Below are 26,040 nucleotides of genomic sequence, written 5' to 3' on the forward strand. Positions count from 1 at the left end.
CCCCCCCCACCGGTCTCTGGGACCCCCCATCCCCCCCCCCACCCGGTCTCTGGACCCCCCATCCCCCCCCCCACCCGGTCTCTGGGACCCCATCCCCCCCCCCCCCACCCGGTCTCTGGGACCCCCCATCCCCCCCACCGGTCTCTGGGCCCCCCATCCCCCCCATCCCCCCCCCCCCACCCGGTCTCTGGGACCCCCCCCCCCACCCGGTCTCTGGGACCCCCATCCCCCCGGTCTCTGGGACCCCCCATCCCCACCCGGTCTCTGGGACCCCACACCCCCCCACCCGGTCTCTGGGCCCCATCCCCCCCCCCACCCGGTCTCTGGGACCCCCATCCCCCCCCCACCCGGTCTCTGGGACCCCATCCCCCCCCCCCCACCCGGTCTCTGGGTCCCCCCATCCCCCCACCCGGTCTCTGGGTCCCCCCATCCCCCCCCAACCCGGTCTCTGGGTCCCCCCACCCCCCCCCACCCGGTCTCTGGGTCCCCCATCCCCCCCCCCCCACCCGGTCTCTGGGTCCCCCATCCCCCCCCACTCGGTCTCTGGGACCCCCTAAAGGGCCACCACCCCCATAAGTTTTGGTGCCCCTGTCGGTACCGGTCAAAAATGGACTGAACCCTCCTGCTCCCCCCCCCCCCCCCCCCCCCCCCCCCCCCATGTTCAGAATCAGAATGTTTTTTTTTTATCCCGAAGGAATCTGATGATCTTTAAAGCTCTCTTTCACAGATGTCCAGTCGGGGCGCGGGGTCAGAACGTTACCCGAGCTGCTATTGGGACTGAGGCCGTTGTCTTTTTAGTCCGTGAGGCCTTCTAGGAGGGAGTGGTCCCGTTAAGGTCGTGATCCCAGATTTTCTGTCAGGACTGGTCTCCTTGATCTTGGTCCCCCTGAATCTCAGCATACGGTCTCGTCAACCGGAGTGTGCCAGATTGCGTTCCACATTGGACGCTGAAGCAAGGTTGAGCATCGTTAGTGCTCTACTAATATGGGAGACCACCATGCATGAAATGTGTTCTGGGCTGCTGTGGGGCTATGCTGTGAGCATCAGAGGACAGTACAACAACATCCACGATTGTACTTCACTTCTATGCTCCTACATATTAACCTCCTTTCCTTCACCAACCCGCACCGACCATCGTGGTAATAAAATGCAAGGCAACGACCCTCAGAGCATGGGGAGGGCTCTCATCCATCAGTGGATTTATTTTTTAAAAAATACTGTGCATGTACAAATGTCGTCGTCATCACCGTCCGCAGCGTTAGCCTTATTATTACGGTTGTTGTTGTTCTCCACACACAGGGGCATCCCGACCATTCCCGGGAAGGTAGTGATCCAGAAGGACCCGCAGAACATGATCGGCATCAGCATCGGCGGCGGCGCGCCGCTCTGCCCGTGCCTCTACGTGGTGCAGGTGGGAGCCCGAGGGGGCTGCAGGCAGCCACGTTAACAAACTCGCCCACGCTGCGCATGATGAGCTCACTGTTTACTCTCTGCGATAACAGAATCTACACATTCATTTCAATCGGGCCCAAATACAGAAACTCAAGTTGGTGCGCGTGGTGTCGGTGGGTGGGGTGGTTGGCGCTGTGGTTAGAGCGCTCGACTTAATCGTCGATAATCAATCGGCCATTGTAATTTTATCGGACGTATTGTTTCGGTAGCCGCTCATAATTCGCGTGTGCTTGGTCGTCTGGTCAAAGCCATGCGTTGAGTGTTTATTCCCAAGAATTTGTAATCACACACCACTGCGCGCATCTTCATAAGTTGAATCATCGTCATTGCATCATCGTTATCAAGCATCGTCTTATTTTCATCTCGTGTTTCGTACCATGTCTTGTCCCCATGTACTTGACCATGTCTCATCCCGTGTCTCTGACCGTGTCTTATCCCGCTGTTTTGTCCATATATCTCGTTGCACGCCTCTGATTATACCTCGTCCCACGTCTTGTCCCCTGTCCGCCCGTGTGCCGGACCAGGTGTTCGACAATGCTCCGGCAGCGAAGGACGGCACGCTGATGGCGGGCGACGAGATCGTGGGAGTGAATGGGAAATCGGTGAAGGGCAAGACTAAAGTGGAGGTGGCGAAAATGATTCAAGCTGTGAAGGTCCGTGTCTTTCTATTAAATGCACAGGAACGTCATCAGCATTATCATCTGCCATGATGAATCCACTGGTGGATGAAAGCCTCCCTGAGCCACCACCGCCTCTCACACAGTCTTGCGATGTGACATTTACTGTCAAATGGCTTCTCTTCTTCGTTTAAGCTGCGGTCAAGAGGTTGTCACGTCCATTTTCTGAGCTCAGTAATGGGCAACACAAGCGACCCTCCACCTCAGTGGGCCACAAGCTTGACAGCGTTCTTGTGCACTAATTGTGACCCCAGACATCACCCTAGAGACACTGAGACCAGGACACACGAGCAGTCCTCCTTCACCTCGGTGGGCCGCAAGCTTGACACTCTGCTTGTACACAAATTGTGACCCCCACATATCACCCTAGAAACACCTAGACCAGGCGGATCCATGGGACGCAATGCAGCTCCCGGGCCGCAGGTTTCCTACCACTACCATAGATTCTACCACACCTCTCCATTGCTTCCTTTTGCCAGATCCCAAGGCTGTTGGCCAGAGTAAAAAAAATGGTGCAACTGGATGGAGGTGGCTGTTGTTTAGTCTGACGGATTTGTTAATTTTGCTCAGTAAATGTGAATCAAGTGGTCACCAATCGAATTGTATGATTTATATGCTTTTTGTTCTCGAGACAAAAGCTACTGCTACGTTCTACCTGTGGTGATTTTGGGGCTGGGGGATCGCATTGCGCATGTAACTGCATGGAAATGTAGCTTGATGTTGCCCACTAGGTGGCGGCATCACCACCGCTAAGGTGAATGCTTTGCATGCCAGCGAGAGGTGCAGCGCATTAGTTAGCACAGCGCACTACGAGCACGGCCACCTGGGCACGTTGTTGTCTTGAACCACCGCATCTGCGGATCGTGTGCCATGCCAACCTTAATAGTTGTTTGCACCAGCCCCCTGCTGTATATTAAACTAATCTGTGAATGTGTGTGTCTGTATCGCAGGGTGAAGTGACCATGTACTACAATAAGCTACAGGCCGACCCCAAACTAGGGAAGACCATGGACATTGGTGGGTCTCAGGAACTCGCACTGACCACTGGATCCTACCCATTGTTTTATTCATGTTACTAATATACACCACTGGTGGTGGGTTTCACAACACATCTACGCGATATAACCCAAAAACCTCTTATGGATAATATTGGTTGTTAAAGCCTGTGGGTTAAACCAATATACAACCAAGTCGAGGTGTCTGCCTGCTCCAATGAGCAAGAGGGCAGCACTCATTGAGGCAGCATCCATTGTCAAGCCTCATCGAGTTTTCGGCAGGAGCTCAGTTTATTGTAGCACAACCACTGCAGACTGAACACAAAGTGTTCCTCTTGTTAATAAACCCCGGAGGGATAAAGGGGCTTAGCCAATGCCCACCTTGGATTTGAACCCATGATATTCTGTGGGTGAGTCGCATGCTCTTTTGCAACAGCGGCTGACCAAACATCGTGGCAACGATTGGTTAATTAACCGCCACAACCCGCACGACATGACCGGGGACTCGCCCAGCAGCAGGTGACACAGCAGAGGGACTGTACGCGCGCACAGCTGGTGTCGCAACCACTGATTGTGTTCTCTCTGCTTGCACCCTCCACCCCCACCTCACTCCCAGTGATGAAGAAGGCGAAGCACCGTCTGGTGGAGAGCATGAGCTCGTCGACGGCCGACGCGCTGGGACTCAGCCGCGCCATCCTGTGCAACGGTAACAGCGCAGGGTGCGGCGACGGCGCCACACCACCGTGTGCCGAGCAGCCGCCGCCGCACCCTCGCGTGCCGGTGCACCGGTGGCCGTGGTGGTTTTGCACGGGGAGGAGGGAGGGCGGCATCGGTGCCGGGATTTTCACTGCCCATCGCAGAGCCCTCCCCCCCCCCCCCCCCTCACTGGAACTCTCAATGCTCCCCACCCCCCCACTCCCGGTTGCAATCTATCAGCCAATGAGTCAGTTGGTTGACCGGCAATCTATCAGTCTGATGTTCAGTCATTCGGTGGGTCGGTGAATTGACCACTTGGTCAGTTAATTTGTTGGTTGGTCAATTGGTCACTCAGTCAGGTTGGTTTGCCACATGTTGTTCTCTGATTCACATGTTGTTATTTCTGTTTGTCTAATTCCAAGGATGCATCTCTCAACACTTGGCACTTTTCAGTTTTTGTTCATTTTTCTTTGTCCATGGAGCCTCGTAGGTAGGATGTTGGGGCTACCAGTGTGGGATAGTAGGACTACCAGTGTGGGATGATGGGACTACCAGGGTGAGATGTTGGGGCTACCAGGGTGACGTGATGGGGCTACCAGGGTGAGATGTTGGGGCTGCCAGGGTAAGGTGATGAGGCTACCAGGGTGAGGTAATGGGGCTACAGGGTGAGGTGATGGGGCTACCAGGGTGAGGTGATGGGGCTGCCAGGGCAATGTGATGGGACTGCCAGGGTGAGGTGATGAGGCTACCAGGGTGAGGTGATGGGGCTAAAAGGGTCAGGTGATGGGGCTACCAGGGTGAGGTGATGGGGCTACCAGGTGAGGTGATGGGGCTACCAGGGTGAGGTGATGGGGCTACCAGGGTGAGGTGATGGGGCTACCAGGGTGAGGTGATGGGACTGCCAGGGTGAGGTGATGAGGCTACCAGGGTGAGGTGATGAGGCTACCAGGGTGAGGTGATGGGGCTAAAAGGGTCAGGTGATGGGGCTACAAGGGTGAGGTGATGGGGCTACCAGGGTGAGGTGATGGGGCTACCAGGTGAGGTGATGGGGCTACCAGGGTGAGGTGATGGGGCTACCAGGGTGAGGTGATGGGGCTACCAGGGTGAGGTGATGGGGCTACCAGGGTGAGGTGATAGGGCTACCAGGGTGAGGTGATGGGGCTACCAGGGTGAGGTGATGGGGCTACAGGGTGAGGTGATGGGGCTACCAGGGTGAGGTGATGGGGCTACCAGGGTGAGGTGATGGGGCTACAAGGGTGAGGTGATGGGGCTACCAGGTGAGGTGATGGGGCTACCAGGGTCAGGTGATGGGGCTACAAGGGTGAGGTGATGGGGCTACCAGGGTGAGGTGATGGGGCTACCAGGTGAGGTGATGGGGCTACCAGGGTGAGGTGATGGGGCTACCAGGGTGAGGTGATGGGGCTACCAGGGTGAGGTGATGGGGCTACCAGGGTGAGGTGATAGGGCTACCAGGGTGATGTGATGGGGCTACCAGGGTGAGGTGATGGGGCTACCAGGGTGAGGTGATGAGGCTACAAGGGTGAGGTGATGGGGCTACCAGGGTGAGGTGATGGGGCTACCAGGTGAGGTGATGGGGCTACCAGGGTGAGGTGATGGGGCTACCAGGGTGAGGTGATGGGGCTACCAGGGTGAGGTGATGGGCTACCAGGGTGAGGTGATAGGGCTACCAGGGTGATGTGATGGGGCTACCAGGGTGAGGTGATGGGGCTACCAGGGTGAGGTGATAGGGCTACCAGGGTGAGGTGATGGGGCTACCAGGGTGAGGTGATGGGGCTACCAGGGTGAGGCGATAGGCTACCAGGGTGAGGTGATGGGGCTGCCAGGGTGAGGTGATGAGGCTACCAGGTGAGGTGATGGGGCTACCAGGGTGAGGTGATGGGGCTACCAGGGTGAGGTGATGGGGCTACAAGGGTGAGGTGATGGGGATACCAGGTGAGATGATGGGGCTACCAGGGTGAGGTGATGGGCTACAAGGGTGAGGTGATGGGGATACCAGGGTGAGGTGATGGGACTACAGGGTGAGGTGAGGCGGCTACCAGGGTGAGGTGATGGGGCTACCAGGTGAGGTGATGGGGCTACCAGGGTGAGGTGATGGGGCTACCAGGGTGAGGTGATAGGGCTACCAGGGTGATGTGATGGGGCTACCAGGGTGAGGTGATGGGGCTACCAGGGTGAGGTGATGAGGCTACAAGGGTGAGGTGATGGGGCTACCAGGGTGAGGTGATGGGGCTACCAGGTGAGGTGATGGGGCTACCAGGGTGAGGTGATGGGGCTACCAGGGTGAGGTGATGGGGCTACCAGGGTGAGGTGATGGGGCTACCAGGGTGAGGTGATAGGGCTACCAGGGTGATGTGATGGGGCTACCAGGGTGAGGTGATGGGGCTACCAGGGTGAGGTGATAGGGCTACCAGGGTGAGGTGATGGGGCTACCAGGGTGAGGTGATGGGGCTACCAGGGTGAGGCGATGAGGCTACCAGGGTGAGGTGATGGGGCTGCCAGGGTGAGGTGATGAGGCTACCAGGTGAGGTGATGGGGCTACCAGGGTGAGGTGATGGGGCTACCAGGGTGAGGTGATGGGGCTACCAGGGTGAGGTGATGGGGCTACCAGGGTGAGGTGATAGGGCTACCAGGGTGATGTGATGGGGCTACCAGGGTGAGGTGATGGGGCTACCAGGGTGAGGTGATGAGGCTACAAGGGTGAGGTGATGGGGCTACCAGGGTGAGGTGATGGGGCTACCAGGTGAGGTGATGGGGCTACCAGGGTGAGGTGATGGGGCTACCAGGGTGAGGTGATGGGGCTACCAGGGTGAGGTGATGGGGCTACCAGGGTGAGGTGATAGGGCTACCAGGGTGATGTGATGGGGCTACCAGGGTGAGGTGATGGGGCTACCAGGGTGAGGTGATAGGGCTACCAGGGTGAGGTGATGGGGCTACCAGGGTGAGGTGATGGGGCTACCAGGGTGAGGCGATGAGGCTACCAGGGTGAGGTGATGGGGCTGCCAGGGTGAGGTGATGAGGCTACCAGGTGAGGTGATGGGGCTACCAGGGTGAGGTGATGGGGCTACCAGGGTGAGGTGATGGGGCTACAAGGGTGAGGTGATGGGGATACCAGGTGAGATGATGGGGCTACCAGGGTGAGGTGATGGGGCTACAAGGGTGAGGTGATGGGGATACCAGGGTGAGGTGATGGGACTACAGGGTGAGGTGAGGCGGCTACCAGGGTGAGGTGATGGGGCTACCAGGGTGAGGTGATGGGGCTACCAGGGTGAGGTGATGGGGCTACCAGGGTGAGGTGATGGGGCTACCAGGGTGAGGTGATAGGGCTACCAGGGTGATGTGATGGGGCTACCAGGGTGAGGTGATGGGGCTACCAGGGTGAGGTGATGAGGCTACAAGGGTGAGGTGATGGGGCTACCAGGGTGAGGTGATGGGGCTACCAGGTGAGGTGATGGGGCTACCAGGGTGAGGTGATGGGGCTACCAGGGTGAGGTGATGGGGCTACCAGGGTGAGGTGATGGGGCTACCAGGGTGAGGTGATAGGGCTACCAGGGTGATGTGATGGGGCTACCAGGGTGAGGTGATGGGGCTACCAGGGTGAGGTGATAGGGCTACCAGGGTGAGGTGATGGGGCTACCAGGGTGAGGTGATGGGGCTACCAGGGTGAGGCGATGAGGCTACCAGGGTGAGGTGATGGGGCTGCCAGGGTGAGGTGATGAGGCTACCAGGTGAGGTGATGGGGCTACCAGGGTGAGGTGATGGGGCTACCAGGGTGAGGTGATGGGGCTACAATGGTGAGGTGATGGGGATACCAGGTGAGATGATGGGGCTACCAGGGTGAGGTGATGGGGCTACAAGGGTGAGGTGATGGGGATACCAGGGTGAGGTGATGGGACTACAGGGTGAGGTGAGGCGGCTACCAGGGTGAGGTGATGGGGCTACAAGGGTGAGGTGATGGGGCTACCAGGGTGAGATGATGGGGCTACAGGGTGAGGTGATGGGTCTTACAGGTGTGGGTTTATGTAGCTGCTTGGGTGGGTTTTTTGGGGCTGGTTAGCCGGGTGTTGGCACTGCCCGTGTGCCTCCTGCTGTTTTATAATTGAGCCCACTTAAGTGCAAATTGGTTGCCTGGGGATTATACATTCTTGGCTGGCTTACAAAGAGCACGCTCCTTGGTTTGTATGTTTTGATTTTATCCAAAACACAAGGAAACCCCCGACAACGTTTCAAGTGGAAGCCACTGTCAGTGTGCTATTGATGAATTATTTTTCTCTCTTTTATCAGCTGTAGGCAGTTGAGTAGCACTTGTGCTAACAGTGTCATGTAAGGAGACAAAAACAACAAACTTTAGAAGTGCTGCGAGTCATCAGGCGACTTAGGGGTGCAATGTCAGGGAACAACACCGGAACATGTTGCCCGCAGAACTAACACAATAGGAGTCTTCTCTTCATTCGGTTGCTCTTGTCCAACACTGGGCACAGCGCTCTTTTTTTCGTGCTGCATGAAGAATGGTTCACCATGTTTCTGTCTTCCAATATCCAGGTTGTATGCATTTCTCAAAGCGAGCTTTGCTTACCCATAGGAAAACCGAATTTATTACAAGTGTATTTATGTGAAACGGTTGTAAGTGAATGTGCTGAGACCATCATAAGTTGGCCACATGAGATACTGTAGTAGAACCATATATTGGGTGGAGCCTGGGATTTACAGCCTGACACGGCCATTATGAGCCTCCTTATAGTCCCCATGAAGTTAAAATGACCTACTCTGCTGCACGTTTTGTGGCATTGTTAAAGTAAAAGGTGTTGCCATTTTTAGAATTCTGTCGCATGTCTCTTAACAATAGTCAAGTCTTGGGCATCTCACTGCTCAAATGATCCTGGGGTAGCACCCATCTCTGTTTGCGATCTTGGTGGAAATTCCACATTCTCATGGTGGGGGGTCATTCTCTGCTTCAGAAAACCACTGTCTACTTCCCAAAAAGTCGTACAAACTTTATTCTATCAATTATAAAGGACCGATGATTATACTGCTGCAGCTGTTGGTGATGATAATGCTAATAGTCAAGGGCTGCGTTGACCCCAGACAAAAAGAGCTGAACTCGCAACTCTTAGGCTTCTCCTGCTGCCTCAGTAGAGACATGAGAACTTAAATCCTGGAGCAGCAGGGTTCGGCCCGGGCTAGAGTTTTTCTGCCGGTTTGTGCCGGAGCCCCTTGCCACGGTGATTTGGTTTCCCACGCGGGGTCCGGGATAATTGGGTCCGTGCGGCTGCGGTGACCTCGCGTGTGACCATGGGCGCCCGTGACCCCGCAGCGACGCGCGCTGCGCTAATCGGGGCGACGGTGAAGCGGCCGTTTCTACGCTCGAGCGAGCGTCCTTCATCCGGCTCGGCTGAGAGCGCAGCTCTGTGACCGCAAGAGATGGCGACAGCTTGGGGAGGCCTTTATCCAGCAGTGGATTGATCATGGTGGAGGATGATGATGATGAGAGGCCCATGAGGGTTGAAGGTTTTGCGCTGTCAGTGATGCGCATGTCTGTTTAGGCTATACGGAGGATCGTTGTATTTGAAAGGTGGGGGTTTGTGGATCGCACGGAGTTTGCAATGTGTTGCAAGACTCTACACACTAGGCTGGGAGGTGGCCAGGACAAGGCGATACAGAAAAAAGGATGTTGTAAAATGTATTCGGTAATAATAGTTTTGATCTCATTTGTATTTATCCAGGAAAGCCCCACTGAGTCTCCATACTCATTTTCTTCAGGAAGATGCTGCATTAGGGTTTGTCATTGAATTGTTGAGGAGTGTTTTTGCAAGTGGGAGAAGAAAACGCTTCACATGCATAGACAAACAGGCTTGGTGTACTGCCATCTTCTGGTTCACCTCGCAGCCTAGCGGGTGTGTAGGACTTTCGTAAATCTGCGTACTGTATATGATCCACCAACTTGCATTATAATCGCTGACCCACAGGTATGTGCTGCCACATTTCAAATTATAAGGATAACCCGACTCGCTTACAATGATTATCACAGTTCACTTTTATTAGCCATGTAAAGAAGTCCCTTCTGTATAAGAAGGGTTTTTCCATCTTGCAGATTCTCTCAATGTCTGTTTCGGTTCGTGGACACTCATGATCTACAGCGGCAACAGCGGCAGCAGCGGCAGCAGCGGCAAGCCTGAAGTGCGTAGGAGGGAATTAACGAAGTAGCGAGAGTGGCCGTGAGTTGCTGGAAGGTCATGCGGGCTGTGGGTTCGCCGCTCGCCAGCACGCGCGCCCACGTGGGAACCGCTCAGGCTGATTTACATATTTTTAATGAGGGTTGTTCGTACGTGCTTCCTTACATACTTTGCGCCTGTCCCTCGTACCAACGAGAATCGACCCGGGTGGAGTCGGTGGGCAAACGGGCGGGCGAGTAGGTGACGGGACAATTGCCCGGCCTCTAGCGTCTCTTGCCAAAACGGGCGGCATTCACCGGCAGCCAGAAAGGCGGCCGCTGGTCAACAGACACTGCTGGGATCTGCGCTGGAAGAGTGGCCGCTTTGTGCTGCTCGGGAGTTACGGGTTGGGCCACGGTGGGGGGGGGGGCGGGAGGGGGTTGGGGTAGTGAGTTAGCAGGAACCATCTTACCGTAAGTCTGTGCCACGTGGCTGTATCCCTGGCGACCACGGGGATCCACGGTGCCGTCGTCGCATTGCGGGACGCGTGGAGTGGATTCCGCTTGGGGGAGGGCGCAGTGCCTCCTCATTATCTGTGTCCCCTGCTGACCCCTTCTCTCTCTCTCCCTCTCTCTCTCCCTCTCACCACATCGCACCTGCACTCACCGCTATCTGCCTCCCTTGCTCCGTCAACACACCTCACCCACGCACACCTTACCTGTCTACCCCTCACCGCACATCACTCTCGATCACTCCATCTCCCCGTTCGCCTGATAATTAATGGTGCCCCCACAGATGGCCTCGTTAAAAAACTGGATGAACTGGAACGCACGGCTGAGCTGTACAAAGGTAAAGGCACTTTGTGACCCCCTGGGGTGTGTGCATGTGTGTAAATACCTGCACGTATACCTGTACGCACACCAGTACACACCCTTTAATGAACGCACTCTGGCACACACCTACCTGTACGCGTCCTGCAGTGAGATAACATGCTCATCCAGCGTGCATTGAATACACACAAGATACAAAGATTCCCCACGTGTAGATTTTGGGCACATTTGTGGTTAGCGAGTACCTATTAAAGGCTGGCACTGCGTACAAGGATATGGTGTGGGTTAGAACTACATCCGGATGCCCGGCCGCCTTTGTCTCCTAGATTACGATGTTTGCATGGTTGAAAACGAATTTATTCAGAACTGCTTTTTGCGTTTAGTTTGTCCTCCCGCACCTTCGATTCACACGGTTAGCAGGTCACGTACGGTGCAAAGCAGTTGAACATACAGACGTGCATTTGCTCATTTAAGGTAGTGTAAGATCTACTGCACTACTGCTGCCACCACCAGATAAACTCGTGATCACTTGCTCACTCTAGCGGACACACACCTGCACACACTTAGAAGTGAAAACAGATAATGATTCCCCATATCGCCTTTAACAGACTGTTAGGGAAAGTGCTGTTTGCGAGCACCTATGGAGGGCAAGTATGGCACATGAGGGGGTGGGTAGGCAGCACCATGTGCGGTCGCCTTTGTTGTCGCCCCCCGATGCTGAGGTTTACGCAACGTGCCAGGTACTCGTGTAAGGCTGAATCGACCGAGGGGAGACCCATGACCAGTTCAGATATTCGCCACTGTTATCAGTAGTGAGTGGGAATTGAACTCTGGTCACTGGGTTTGCAGTAACTACAACACCACCTCTGGTGTGTGAACACACACACCTGCACACACCCGAACACACCTAGATGTGAACACACCTACACACACCCGCACTCATTCTGCATTGCAAACAAATAGTGCACTGCATTAAGTTGATTTATCTTTAACACAGGTCCCTACTTGTCCTCAAATACCTAGCTATACTCTGCGTGTTTGCCAATTTTGTGTCCCTCGCCTTAATTTATTAAAAGGCCAGCCGGGCGAAACATTGGCTCCTGTTTGCCTGAATACTTTGGTAGTTTACCTAAATCCCAATATCTAATGGTTGTAACAGTCCCGCTTGTACAATTGCACATTAATCAGTGCGGCATTGTGTGTGTGTGCGTGCCTACAATCGTGCGTGCACGCACGTCCATTTGTGCTACACTTTATGAAAGAACATTGGCATTTGGCCGGGTCCCCCTTTTTAATTGTGAATGGCTTTTTTGTTTGCAGGCCTGATGGAGCACACCAAGAGGCTGCTGAAAGCCTTCTTTGAGCTCTCACAGACTCATAAATGTGAGTTTGTGCGTACGCAACAGTGTGCGCGCGCTCGCGTGTGCGGTCTGCGCATTCGTGCATGTGTGTATGTGTTTGTATTTGTGGCAGTGTGTACGAATGTGTGTGTGCATCTCAGTGTGTTCGTATGGGTGTGTATATGTTTGTATTTGTGACCTTGCTGCTCGCTAACACAGCACTTGCCTCAACAGCCTGTTATGGTTATACGGGGAATGTTTGTATTGGTGATGAAGTGTGCATCTGTGTGTACATGTCCATGTGCGTACTTTTTCGTATATGCCCCAGTCGGAAGGAGGTCGTGGTATGGAGGAGGTCGTGGGTTCGATCCCGACCCTAACCACCTGCATATTTGAAGTTTGCATGTTTTCCCCGTGATCACGTGCAGTTAGATTATATTTTACTGCTATACACTGTCACATGATAAGCTGCTTCGTTGAGCTATCATTCGTGGCTAGGTCACTTCTAAAAAAGAGCTACATCGCTGGTAAATAAAATAGTTCAGTATGGTTTATGCTCTCGCATCTGCCCATTAGTTTGTTAATCTGGCCGTTCGTTCGCCTGCCCCGCGGCACTAACATTCAGCCAGTGCAGCCACTGAGAAATAAAAGGACGTGGGGGGGTGGGGTGGTGTTCAGCGATCGCCAACATTCACAGGGCAGAAAAGCAGCTCAAATAATTCCGTTGTCCCTCCTCGAACCCAGGTGTGAGAGCCCCGTTGAGATTCACTTTCTCTTGGGGAAATTCACTGCACTCCACTTGTCCTTTGTTCTGGGTGAAACCACTTTGTTTATTCGCTGTTTCTTAATAAGTTCGGCTTCATTTCCTTCAGTTGCCCTTCACTTATCCAGGTTAGAGTATGGGCAAGATTCCCTTGGCAACAATTAATTTTGCCCCATTGTCTCACATTTAGCCACGTGAGATCCCTTTGAGATTTACCCCCCGACACGGAGTTCATTTTAATCGTTGTGCTTTAGCCAAGTGAGATTCACTTTAGCCTTGGCAAGTAAATTACTAATTCCTTTGTCCCTGTATGTAACAGGTGAGAGCCCATTCAGATTCAGTTTGTAAAAACGAATTATTTGCTTTCATTGTCCTTCGTTTACCCAAAATCACTTAAGCCGAGCCCGCATAAAGCAAGGCAAATCAGTACTTTGTAAGAAAAGGTTTTGCTGGCTGGGGTGTGGGCGGGCAATTGCACGGTCGTGACATCACCGCGCACATTTGCATGATGAAGTCACCCGCAGCCTTGAGCCGATTTGGTGCGTCAGCGACGTCACTGCTTCCCCACCTACCCCCCCCCCCAGTCTCCACCTTGGATATGTGTCCTGCACAGATGTGTGGGCAGTGCTGGTTAATTTAAAAACATTTTTCGAATCATAATTCTTTAGTAGCTACAGAGTACCCAACAAACCCTTCAGTTATTAAAAACTTGTTCCAAAATATAAAAATGTATTTTAAAATGGTTTTTCACAACTCACTTTCATCGGCCGTGTAAAGAATTCATGGCTGTACGAGGAAAGTTTTTACCATGTACCAGATTCTATCAATGTCCGCTCTGGCCCATAGACCCTACGATGTAGAGCCACAGAAGTAGGAGCAGCAGCAAGCCTGAGGCATGCAGAGGAGGAATGAACAAAGTAGTAGTAAGAGCGCGCCCCGCTACAGATCGATGAATTTTTATGGCATGTGTGCGTGCTGGTGTGCAATCGTCAAGCTTGAATTCGCGAATACATTATCTATTTTTGACATGTGGCGAGTATGGAAATGACCGTGGTGTGGCATGGTGGAATCTAGTCGCATTGTTTGCACTCAAACCAGATCGCTGCATGTTAAAGCGCAGTGTAATATAACCTCGGTGACGTGGTTACAAAACTATAAGCGTTGCGTGCATAGTAAACAAACATTATTTTGCGCGCTCGAATTACTACACGTATCGTGAATTTAATCATCGACTCTTAAGCAACGAATCGTTATGTTTATAGTAATCCGTAATAATAGGCCGATTACTTTTCCAAATTCATCCTCCTAACGCTGTCGCGTGAGGTCCCGTCCGTCACAAGCCGCCGAGCGGACGCGTGCATGTGCATGCGCGCACTCGCACAAGCACGCGCGGCAACGTTCGTTTCCGCTTCTCATCGGGATCGCAAGCATCTTGAGCCAATAGCCGCTCCCAGGCGGAGGTTGGCACATCGCTCCGTGACCCCGTCCACGCGGTCCTGGCCAATCCGCCTCCGCTTGCTAGAGCCGCGAGCAAGACTTTGTCTCGGCAGCAAGTTAAAACTCAACTAAACTCAAACTATTTTTATTATACCAGGTAAGGCTCACTGAGCGATATAGCTCTTTTTCAGAGATGACCTGGCCACAAATAATAGCCTTAACGAAGTGGTTTATCATCACGTGGAAGTTTATAGCAGCCAAATTCTCTTAAACGCATGTTTTTAAGTGTGGAGGGAGAAACCAAAGGACCTGGAGAAAAATACACGCGACCACGGGGAGAACATCCAAACTCCAAAATATACCAGCCGAGGGAGTTAGCATCTCTCCACCGAGTTATTACGAGCCGGGCGTCATGAGCGTGACGGCTCGCTCGGCGCCGCGATCGCCGCTCGTCCTCCGCTGAGCCGATTACAGAAGCTCTCGTGAAATACGCACAGCCATCAATGGCAAAGTCCGATCGTCGCCACCGAGGTGTCTTCCATGTCCTCCGTCGCCCCCTCCCCGCCCCCCCCCCCAGGAATGAAATCCGCACGCAACACTTTATCTCGCCCGTTGTCAAAAACTAAAAGGGCAGTCATGAAATGCTCGCAGACGACGTCGTCGTCTCTGACGCGCGCGGGTTTCAGCGGTTCATCCGTCTCTCCCGATTTTGTCATATATTCTGGCCGAGCTTGGGAACATGCGGCCATCTTGGCGAGCCCCGACTTGCGCTTTCACTGCTGGCATCTGCCGAGCGATCGGTCACGCCGCAGAGGACGTGTCCAGACGCACCGTGCGGCCGAGTCGAATGGGGTCCCCCCCCCCACCTATTTTTAAAGGTTGGAAAGTGTGCACCGAAGCGTGGAGAGAGATACATGCTTAGGGATTACACTGGGAGACAGAAAGATAGAATAGTTACAGAGGCTTGAACAGGATATCGGTATGAGTATGGGTGCCCAGTGGGTGCAGCTGGTGTTGAAATGGCAGCAAAAGGATGAAACATGCCCTAAAGGATGACCACTGCAGAGATGGAGGGACAAGATTGTCTCATGCACGTGGCTTGTCCCTTTGCAAGACAGTGAAGGTCGCAAGTTCAAATACTGGTTTGAAGTCGGCCCGTCATCAATATCCATCCGCGGTTGTGCGAGTCCTACAATATTATTTACTCGGGAAAGCCTAGACTCTTTCAGGAGGCTGCTGCTAAATTGCGATGATTGTGTTCTGCGTGTCAGACGATAACAGGAGTACGCGGAGAAAGCACGTGCATACAAGGGAGTGGCACTCAAAGTTCCGCACAGATGGATTAAAAAATCCATAACTTTATTGCCATCTCCAGCTCACCTCGCAGCGCCAAGTCTACAATACCTGATATTTTCAGGCAGTCTCCTATCCAAGTGCTAACCATCTTCAATTCCTGCTTATCCACAAAAAATATCGGACAAAATCGGCCACATTCAGTGTGATTTGGTCTCAGGCCAAATCTGACACAAATCCTCTTTGCAGGCTCCCCGATCTGCCTCCACCCCCCAGGCAATTCTCTTGGCCCAGTTTTGTAGGAGGTGAAAGCCTCCCCCAGCCCCCACCGCCATCATCATCGGCGTTCCCCCGCGGCCCAGTGGAGAGAGCGTCAGCGTGGCCAATCGATCGTGGGTAAAAATAGAACGAGGGGAGGAGGAAGAGCTGCGCATGGCCATCGGTGGGAATTCGACTTGAAGAGGGGTGACATTTTGCGCAGCTCAACGGTCAGGGCGGCGGGATTTCGGGGAGCGTGATGCGACGTTTATTTTGTCTGCGCGTCTCATCTTAAACGCGTGTGCTTATACCAAATTTTGAGTTCCGTGCGAAATGACATTCATAGCAGTAGCAGCAGTCACAGCAGTTGGCCAACTTGCCATACCTTCCCTCTTTTAGGTGGATAAAACGGGTGCCACTGTGAGATAATGTCGACTATGGTTGTTCTCTAAGAGAGGCTGCCCTCACCAATGGGAATGTTGGGAAATGTGGGATTTGCTTCACTCGGCCAGGGCTGCCGGAGGATATGACCACCGCCCGTTTGGTCGTTTTGAGCAGATAGAAACGTTGATGGTTTACCCGGGAGAGTATCACTTAGTCACAGGATGCTTTTCGGTGTACCGATGCAAAGGTTTGTTAATTCTACATGAATTCTTAAGCCCAGAAAATACATGCATCGAATTGCACGTAAATCAATCGATGCTTTCCAGAGAATGCATGTGGTTTGTAAATGGGTTCATGTGACCCCTCACCAATGAACCCGACGGACAGATGGGCAACCGGGCAATGCCAGTGAATCATGGAAGAGGTAAATTGTTACAAGCCAAGTTGACAGCACGTGCATGCATTCCAGCTGTGTAACAGCACATGTGCATCTGTTCACACACAGTGGTGTAGCAGTTTGTGTGCTGCGCTACTAACCCAGCGACCAGAGTTCGATTCCCACTCATGGCCAACACCGGTGACGATTATCTGAACAGGTCCTGGGCCTCCACTAGGTCGACTCAGCCTCAAATGAGTAGCTGGTGCGGTGTGGAGTAAACATCGCCACCGGGGAGACAAAGGTGGCTGGGTGTGGTTGCTGGCCACCCACCCCCTCGTGTGCCGTTCCGGCCCTCATAGGTGCTCGCTAACAGCACTCGCCCCAACAGTCTGTTAAGGCGATACGGGGGTCTTCGTTTTGTTAACACTGTGTATGTGTGCATGTGATTACTGTGTATAAGTCTGCACGTGTGTGTTTCCTGTGTATAAGTATTAGTGTGCATGTATGTGTGTGTGTTTACTGTGTGTATATGTGTTTGCACGTGTGTTCGTGTGCATGTGGAGAGCGTTCTTGTAGTGGTTAGCGCACTGCGCTACGAACCCAGCGACCAAATTTTTAATTCCCGCTCACGGCCACCACCCGTGATGGATTTCTAAACCAGTCTTGGTCCTCCCTGAGGTCGACTGAACATTAAGTTGAGTATTTGCTGCAGTGTGTAAACACCAATGTTGGGGGAGACAAAGGCGGCCGGGCGTGATGTATGTATGTAAGTTGAACTTCTTTTGCACCGTACGTAACCAACTGTGCTAATCGAAGGTGCGGGGGAAGGAAAACAAACTAAACACAAAAAGCAATTTTAAAGAAATGAGTTTGTTACTGTCCCATGACACCAACCCGTGCACCGTGCCGGCCTTCATAGGTGCTGCTCGCTTAACAGCACTTGCCCCAACAGTCTGTTAATGATACACTGGGGACCTTTGTCTGTGCGCGCGTGCGTCCAGCGTTTGGCGACGTCTTCTCCGTGATCGGGGTGCGGGAGCCTCAGCCTGCCGCCAGCGAGGCGTTCGTCAAGTTTGCCGAAGCCCATCGCAGCATCGAAAAGTTTGGCGTGCGGCTGTTGAAGACCGTGAAGCCGGTACGCCCCCACCCTAAGTAGTTGGTGTACGAGCAGTCCCACCACTGAGGAACCTCTCTCCAAGGTTCAAGCCCTGGCTCAGGATGACTCGCTATCTCGGGGAGGTTCGTAATGGTCGAGTCGGACACACTTGGCCCACCAACACTGCTGAGATCGTGGGTTCGAATCTGGTTTTCAACGGCCTGTGATGAAAACTGGGTTCTCAAATGTGGCAAGTTGATGTCGCGAGTTGTTGATCTTGACTGCGCAAAAAACGTGATTGGTGGTAATGGTGATTAAAGTGTTGATGATAAACTAAACTATTTTTATTTTACCAGGTAAGGCCCACTGAGGTATATAGCTCTTTTTCAGAAGCGACTTGGCCACAAATGATAGCTCAACGAAGTGGCTGATCATCACGTGGAAGTTTGTAGCAGTAAACAAATACTCTTAACGCAAGTTGCTAACTGTAGAGGGAAAAACCGGAGGACCCGGAGAAAAATTACCCATGACCTCCTGTATACCAGGTGAAATAGTTAACATCTCGCCGCTATGGCGCCTATTAGTATAATGATGATTATAGAAATAGGGGTGCTGATGATGGTCACGATGCAGTTGAGTCAATCCAGGGTGAGTTATTAACATGTTCCCGCCACGATCATGAACGTTTCCAGCTCATACAGCTGGGCTATACATCATCAGTTTGAACAAAAATTTAATAAATCCAAACGGAATGTGGAATTCCCACCAGTGGCTAGGAACTCGCCAACAGTGACGTGCACCACCCCACTTGTATTTGAGCAGAGAGACGCTTGGGCCTTGTGTCCGGCTGTGCGGTGGCTTACATTGCGAATACGTTCCCGGCCACCTGGGTTCAATTTCAATACTCTTGATAGACAACTTAATTTACAGGCCATTATTGAGCCTGTCCTGAGCCAACTGGACCATCCATGGGTAACCCAAGACAGTGTGTAAAAGCATCTGGACATGCATTGGTGCTGGCCACACCACTGTCTCATGCTCCCATGCAAGCCTTAAACAGGTGCTCGCTAACCGCGCTTAGTCCTGCAGTCTCTCAGGCTAAACTGAGGCCCATTTGTCTCTATAGATGCTCAGTGACCTCAACACGTACCTCAACAAGGCCGTGCCCGACACGAAGCTGACCATCAGGAAGTACGCCGACACCAAGTTTGAGTACCTGGTGAGTATGCCCGGCATGTCGTACACGTACCTGCTGCATGTGCAGTCAGTGTTGGTTTAACCGGGACTCAAATTTAAGCGCTGTGTGCGCCTTCTATTTGGACACATACATTGAATGGACAACAAAAGGAAAATGAAAAGTGCATTAGGAAAAATGGAAAAAAGTGGAAAGAGTGGAAGACCTATACTCTTGGTTCTTTCGGTAAAGTCACGTAGGTAGAGAAAATAAAACGAAACACGACGTTTGATCTCTGATCTTTTCGTCCAATCAATGATAGTAGCGCTAACATTTACCTTTTAATGTGCATATCATTTCCATGAATTCCAAGTAATCAATTCTCTCACACACGTGTAACACAAGCGCCCGGAACGTCGTGTTTGTTTTATTTTATTTTCTCTACCTACGTGACTTTAACGAAAGAACCAAGAGTATGGATCCTTGCAGTCACGAAAACTGCAAGTCTAGTGGACGACCTTGCAGATAATGGCTTGATGACGACATCATAAGAGATTGGTGCCAGAAATATGTGCAGTACTTGAGTATATTGGCACAAGACAGGAAAGTGGAAACAAATGACGACATGTGCAGTGGACACCCATGGGCTATCTACCCATGGATTGTGATGATGATGATGTCCCGTCTTGGTGGCAGTACATTGTGTTGGCAGTGCGCGCTGTTATGGTGTGGGTGTAACGACCAGCGCCATTCTTATGATTATTCGGTGACTTGCTGTGGATCAGGAGCAATAGAGCGTCATCTCTAATTCAGCAGCCTGTTGAGAATCGACGAGAGAAAAACAAATGACACTTTTGGCTTCGCAAAGTGGTACTCGTTTTATCATGGCATTGGTCAATCCCTGAATAGGATGTGAACTGATTGTGAGTCAAGGGCAATGAGTACAACATCGCTCGGCCACATTAAACAATAATACGAGAACAAATGCAAGTCAGCTTGACAGCATGTTAACCATTAATAAAGACAAGTGGCTTGGGCAGGATACGTTGCTCAAAGGGACGGGGACCGATGGTTGAAGTAAATTACAGAGGCAGCCAAGGGAAGGAACACGCCCCACGAATGCGTTCGCTTTGGAGGTGGAGCAATGAAATTGGTGCGTGCGCGCCCGCCAGGCGGATCGCCGCACCGCGGCACCGCGGAAGATGACGACGGTGTGGGATAGGGCCTACATCCAGCAGTGGATTGGTGGTAGCCGACGATTATTATGGTGATGACGACGACTATCGGAGAATGCGCATGAATGAGAGTGAAACTACCGAGGGCCTGAATAATACTATAGATGGAATGTTCGAGTGGGCTCCGGGCCATGTTCGTTAATGTTTAATCGCGCCGGCGCTGCCGCCCTGAGTGAGACGTGCCGTGCGGGGGCGGCGGGGTGAATACACGCGTGTCTCGTGTGTCGTCTGTGTGTGCGTGTGCATCCGAGTGCGCGTGTGCATCCGAGTGCTTGTACGTGCGTGATGTAACGTCTGAGTGTGCGTGCGTATGTGCACGTCTGGAGAGCGTTGGCACAGTGACTAGCGGGGACTGCGCTACGAATCCGGCCACCCGAGTTCGATTCCCGCTCGTGGCCAATGCCAGCGATGAATATCTGAACCGGTTCTGGGCCACCCCTTGGTCAACTCAGCCTTAAATGAGTACCTGGTGTGGTGTATGAACAGGTGGCCACCCACCCCCACGTGGGCCATTTTGGCCCTTAATAGGTGCTCGCTAACCTCACATGCCCCAACAATCTGAAGGTTATACGAGGGATCTTTGTGCATGTCTATGTTTAAATGTGTGTATGTGCATCACCTAAGATATGCGCATGCATGCATGCCAGTGCACGGGTCTGCGATGTCTTTGTGTGCCTGCAGCACATGATTGCATGCGTGTGTTTACATCTGTGTGTTCGCGTGCCTGCACATGTGTTTGTAAAATCGTCTTTGTGCCTGTACTGCAATGCGTATGTGCGTGCGTCTGTGTGACACTGTTAGTATTCGTGTGTGTATGTGTGCTGGTATACGTGTGCGCGTGTGTGCCAGAATGCTCGCCACGCCCGTGTGTATCGGCACACACGTAGCAGCATCGTGAACCCAGTCACCCCGCACCCCGACTCAACTGTCGCCCCTCCCCCCCCCCACAGTCATACTGCCTCAAGGTGAAGGAGATGGATGACGAGGAATACAGCTACGCGGTGAGAGGGGCGGCGCGTGCTGCCTGTGCTGCCTGCACACACTGTAATGCCGGTGCTGCCACCTGTGCTGCCACCTGTGCTGCCACCTGTGCTGCCACCTGTGCTGCCACCTGTGTTGCAAGTGCTGCCAGTGTTGCCCTTGCTGCCAGTGCTACCAATGCTGCAGTGTTGATTTCTGCTGATGATTATAATGATGTACTGCAGAAAATGCTATAGTTTAATGTTTTCGTTTATAATGGGAGGCAGTAGAGTAGTGGGGAAAGCAGTGGTTAGCACACCCACTGCATTAAGAACGCGGTAATTGGTAGCGACTGATATTTGAGCTAGGAGCCCATGAACCAGACCGGATGTTGGATAAGTTAAAAAGGCCATAATGATTATTATTGGGGTGGAGCAGTGGTGCAGTGGCTGCCTTCCTGCATTATCAACCCAGCGATGCGAGTTTGATTCTAGGTCATGGCTAACATTAAAAGGTGAGTGATATCTAAGCCGGTCCTGTGTCCCTCCCCCCCACCTCGCCCATTCACCAACTCGCATTGAGCAGCGTGGTGAAGTATGGTCAAACAACCACATTGCCAAACCCAGCATAAACATACACGGCATGTGGATGCCTTCATCAAGCAGTGGGAGTGACATTGTGATTTGTTCTGGTGTCGTGATCGATATGGTAATCGCTGTTTAGGCGCACTGTATGTTGCATTTGTAATATTGTGGTGGTTGTAGTTTTAGAGATGGTTATATTTGTAATTGTTGTGGTTGTGATAATAGTTGTTGTTACTCAGGCTATGTAGGAGCCACTGTAGTAGCATAATAGTAGTTGCAGTGGTGGTGTTGTATGGTGGTATTTGTAATTGCGACTTTAGTAGTGGTAGTATTACAACAGTGGTAGTTGTGGTGTTATAATGATGGTAGTAGTGGTATTGTAATGGTAATATTGGTGGTATCATAACAGTGGTAGTGGTGGTATTGTAATGGTCGTCATGGTGATGGTTGTTGTTACTGCTGCTCAGGCCTTGCAGGAGCCGCTGTACCGTGTGGGCACCGGTAACTATGAGTACCGGCTCATCCTGCGCTGCCGCCAGGATGCGCGCGCTCGCTTCGCCAAACTGCGCAAGGACGTCATGGAGAAGATCGAGCTGCTGGACCAGAAGCATGGTGAGGGGTCACCACTGGGGGTCACTTGTGGGGGTCTCCGCTGGGGGTCACCGCTGGGGGTCACCACTGGGGTCACCACTGGGGGTCACTTGTGGGGGTCGCCTCTGGGGGTCGCCTCTGGGGGTCGCCGCTGGGGGTCACCGCTGGGGTTCACCGCTGGGGGTCGCCGCTGGGGGTCACCGCTGGGGGTCGCCGCTGGGGGTCTCCGCTGGGGGTCGCCGCAGGGGGTCGCCGCTGGGGGTCGCCGCTGGGGGTCGCCGCTGGGGGTCGCCGCTGGGGGTCTCCGCTGGGGGTCGCCGCTAGGGGTCGCCACTGGGGGTCGCCGCTGGGGGTCGCGGCTGGGGGTCACAGCTGGGGGAGCGCAGGAGTAACGACAATTAGTCCAGAGCAAAGGGGTCGTGAGTGGGCGTGCAACGACGCATCGATTAGTACGCTCACGATAAGCGCATTGAATTGTGTGTGAGAGAATTGATTACTTGGAATTCATGGAAATGATATGCACATTAAAAGGTAAATGTTAGCGCTACTATCATTGATTGGACGAAAAGATCAGAGATCAGACAACAGTATGGACGAGACGGTAGACATTGAACAAAAAAACTATTTAGTGAATTCAATCACAAACCTTGGTCATGATGGTTCCAGCCAGGGATACTGGGGTGTCTACAGCGGACAGGGTGGGTGGAAGGGTGTCCAAGTAAGGTAATGCACCACATGGTGCCAAGCCCAGCATAAACATTTTCAATACGAGGAGACCGTTACAGTGAATTACAAGGTATCGTCATTAAATATTCAACGTTTAAAAAAAAAAAAACTCGCAATCAAAACTGGTGAAGGACGCTCGTTGGGTTGCTAAGTAGACCAAGGTGGCGAGATGTTCACTATCTTGCCTGCTATACAGAAGGTTGTGGGTTTGATTCTGACCCTGATGCCTCTATATTTGGAGTTTGCATGTCTCTCCCTGTGCTCAGGTGGATTTTTCTCCAGGTCCTCCGCTTTTTCCCTCCACAGTATTTGGCTATTATAAATTTTCACGTGATAATAAACCACTTCGTTCAGATATCATTTGTGGCCAGGTCGCCTCTGAAGAAGAGTTATATATAGCTCAGTGGGCCTTACCTGGTAAAAAATAATTTTTTAAACAGTAGACGCCTGGCAAATGCCCCCACTCACTTGACAAACACAAATATGAATTATCTTTGTTGTCATTCATGCACCTTAACCCTTTCCCATTTCGAGACGTCTGAAATTCCAGGGTGGGGTCCCGTTCACACCGCTGAATCTCGGGACGCGCAAGCGATTAGCATTAATTTTATTTAGAGAGATGTAGCGCCATTTTTTTAAGGACATTGTACTCACCGCAGAGAACCATGGCGACATGACCGCAGTCTATGATACCTGGCGCCAAACTGTGCCACACGCCCCCCGCATAGCCATGTGAGATCCTTGGTGTACGTCTTCCGATCCGAAGACGTACTGATAAAGTTTATTTTTCTTACAAAAAATACACATTTAGAGGCGTGAATATCTGCCCTCGTCTTGAGTGGGATTATTATTTATCCAATAAGAGGTGTAATATCCCCTCCCCCCTCCCCCAATAAATTTCCTAAACCTCTTTGTCAGCTCAAATAAGCGGCACCTCAGCACAAAGTTTAAGATACGCTGCTGATTTTTGCTGGGCAGGTCGCATCTTGCCGTGGTGCTCTGTTGTTCCGGGTCGTGCTATGTGCTTGCATGTAAATGCTGTGTTGTGTGTGTGGTGTGTTGTGTGTGTGGTGTGTTTGTAAGGGTTCCGTGTGCCCTGGGGCGCGTAGAGTCTCACGGTAGAGATGTCTGCTTCCAAACGTCCTCAACGACCTCGGGCAGAGGTCCTCTTGGCTCATGTACCCTCTGCGTTATTAGAGTGTGTGTATGTGTGTACGTGCATGGGTGCTTGTGTACGTGCACCCATGCATGTGTATGCATGTATTGACGAGTCAGCGCGCTGCACTACAAAGCCGGCGACCCGGGTTCAATTCCCGCCAGTAACAATTATCTGAACTGGTCCTAGGCCTCCCCTAGGTCGCCTCAGTACCTGGTGCAGTGTGTAAACATCGCTACTGATGAGACAAAGATGGGCGTGATGCTGGCCACCCACCCACTCATGTACTGTGCCAGACTTTATAGGTGCTGGCTAACAGCACTTGCCCCAACAGCCTGTTAAGTCTATACGGGGGATCTCTTTTTTTATGGTGGAGCGGTGGCACAGCGGTTAGCGCGCTGCACTACACTAGGAACCTAGCCAGCAAACCCGAGTTCAATCACCCACTCAGTGGCCAACACCAGTGCCGATTATGTGAACCAGTCCTGGGCCATCCCGAGGTCGACTTGGCCTTAAATGAGTACCTGGTGCTGCGTATAAATATTTCCACGAGGGAGACAAAGGCGCCGGGAGTGTTGCTGGTTCACACCACCCCCTTGTGCACTGTGCCAGCCCTCATAGGTGCTCGCTAACAGCACTTGCCCCTAGCAGACTGTGAAAAGCTATATGGAGGACCTGTTTTTTTTAAGTGCATGTGTGTGTGCGCATGCGCATACATCTGTGCGTGTGTACGTGCGCATATTTAATCGTCGTGTAGATCAATGTCGGTGATATTTTCCAAGCGGCTAATGGGACGTTTTATGCTGCGTCTGCCGCCTCCTCGCTATGAAAATGCATTAAACGCACGCGTGCACATGCACACACACACACACACGTGCGCGCACACGTGTGTGTACATGCAGACACAGGCATAGACGCCTTGTGTAGCATTTAAGCCGCTGGGATAAGCGCTGCGAGCGAACACTACTTAAGACCGGCACAGCGCTCGTGGTGGGGGTGGTGTGGGCAGCATCACACATCTGTGGCTGCCTTTTCTCTCCCCATTGTCGATAATAATGATCGCTCCAGATGCTCGTTATAGGCCAAGTTAATCTAAGGGAGCATCTGGACATATTCAGGTGGCATATGCCAGCGATGATGGCCGTTATGGCCAGGAATTTATTCCAACTTTGTTCTGCTGCTGCTGCTCAAAACACTACTACACTCTACACCTTTATACTGTACATCCATACACTGCACTAACCACTACCACACACCAAAAGCAAAGATCCCCCGTATAGCCCTAATAAACTGTTGGGGCAAGTGCTTGTAGTGAGCACCTATGAAGGCCGGCACAGCACACGAGGCGGTGGGTGGCCAACACCATGCCTGGCTGCCTTTGTCTCCCTAGTGGCGATGTTTACACACCACACCAGGTCGTCATTTGAGGCTGAGTCGACCTAGGGAAGGTCCATGACCGGTTCAGATAATCGCCGGTTCGTAGCACAGCATGCTAACCGCGACACTACCGCTCCCCACACCACACACACCACTTGCATGCACACACACATACACAATGTTCCGCCTACTACAATACCACTTGTATCCACACACGCACGCCACACTAAACACGACCACACACCACAAACGAACTGTACACACGCGCCACACTGACCGCTACCGCAGCGCGTGGGTGCACGTAATCGAACGTGCGCACACACACGCACCGCGGAGCCACTCGCTCTGAATTTGTTACCCAAGACACGATTCCACGAGGCTCGGATTTTAAAGATGTGCGTGGGTGTCTGCAGGGAGAGTTGTAGGGGGTGGGGATGTAGAGGAGGGGCAGAGGTGACCTGCCTCTA

At 52.5% G+C, this 26,040-nt stretch overlaps 1 protein-coding gene across 1 annotated transcript in view; it reads left to right on the top strand.

The window, feature by feature from the left end:
• Nucleotides 1-26,040, top strand: part of PICK1 (protein interacting with PRKCA 1) — a 30,656-nt gene that overhangs the window by 754 nt on the left and 3,862 nt on the right. Inside the window, exons 2-11 of the mRNA XM_061560834.1 lie at nucleotides 1,300-1,411; nucleotides 1,977-2,105; nucleotides 3,080-3,146; nucleotides 3,741-3,830; nucleotides 10,786-10,839; nucleotides 12,141-12,203; nucleotides 17,676-17,809; nucleotides 18,897-18,989; nucleotides 21,130-21,180; nucleotides 22,191-22,335. Of these exons, the coding sequence (XP_061416818.1) occupies nucleotides 1,300-1,411; nucleotides 1,977-2,105; nucleotides 3,080-3,146; nucleotides 3,741-3,830; nucleotides 10,786-10,839; nucleotides 12,141-12,203; nucleotides 17,676-17,809; nucleotides 18,897-18,989; nucleotides 21,130-21,180; nucleotides 22,191-22,335 (938 nt within the window). The remainder of the gene's footprint in view (nucleotides 1-1,299; nucleotides 1,412-1,976; nucleotides 2,106-3,079; nucleotides 3,147-3,740; nucleotides 3,831-10,785; nucleotides 10,840-12,140; nucleotides 12,204-17,675; nucleotides 17,810-18,896; nucleotides 18,990-21,129; nucleotides 21,181-22,190; nucleotides 22,336-26,040) is intronic.

Source organism: Lethenteron reissneri, chromosome 26 (assembly GCF_015708825.2).
Source record: "Lethenteron reissneri isolate LAM-NWPU_2019-01 chromosome 26, ASM1570882v1, whole genome shotgun sequence".
NCBI lineage: Eukaryota > Metazoa > Chordata > Hyperoartia > Petromyzontiformes > Petromyzontidae > Lethenteron > Lethenteron reissneri.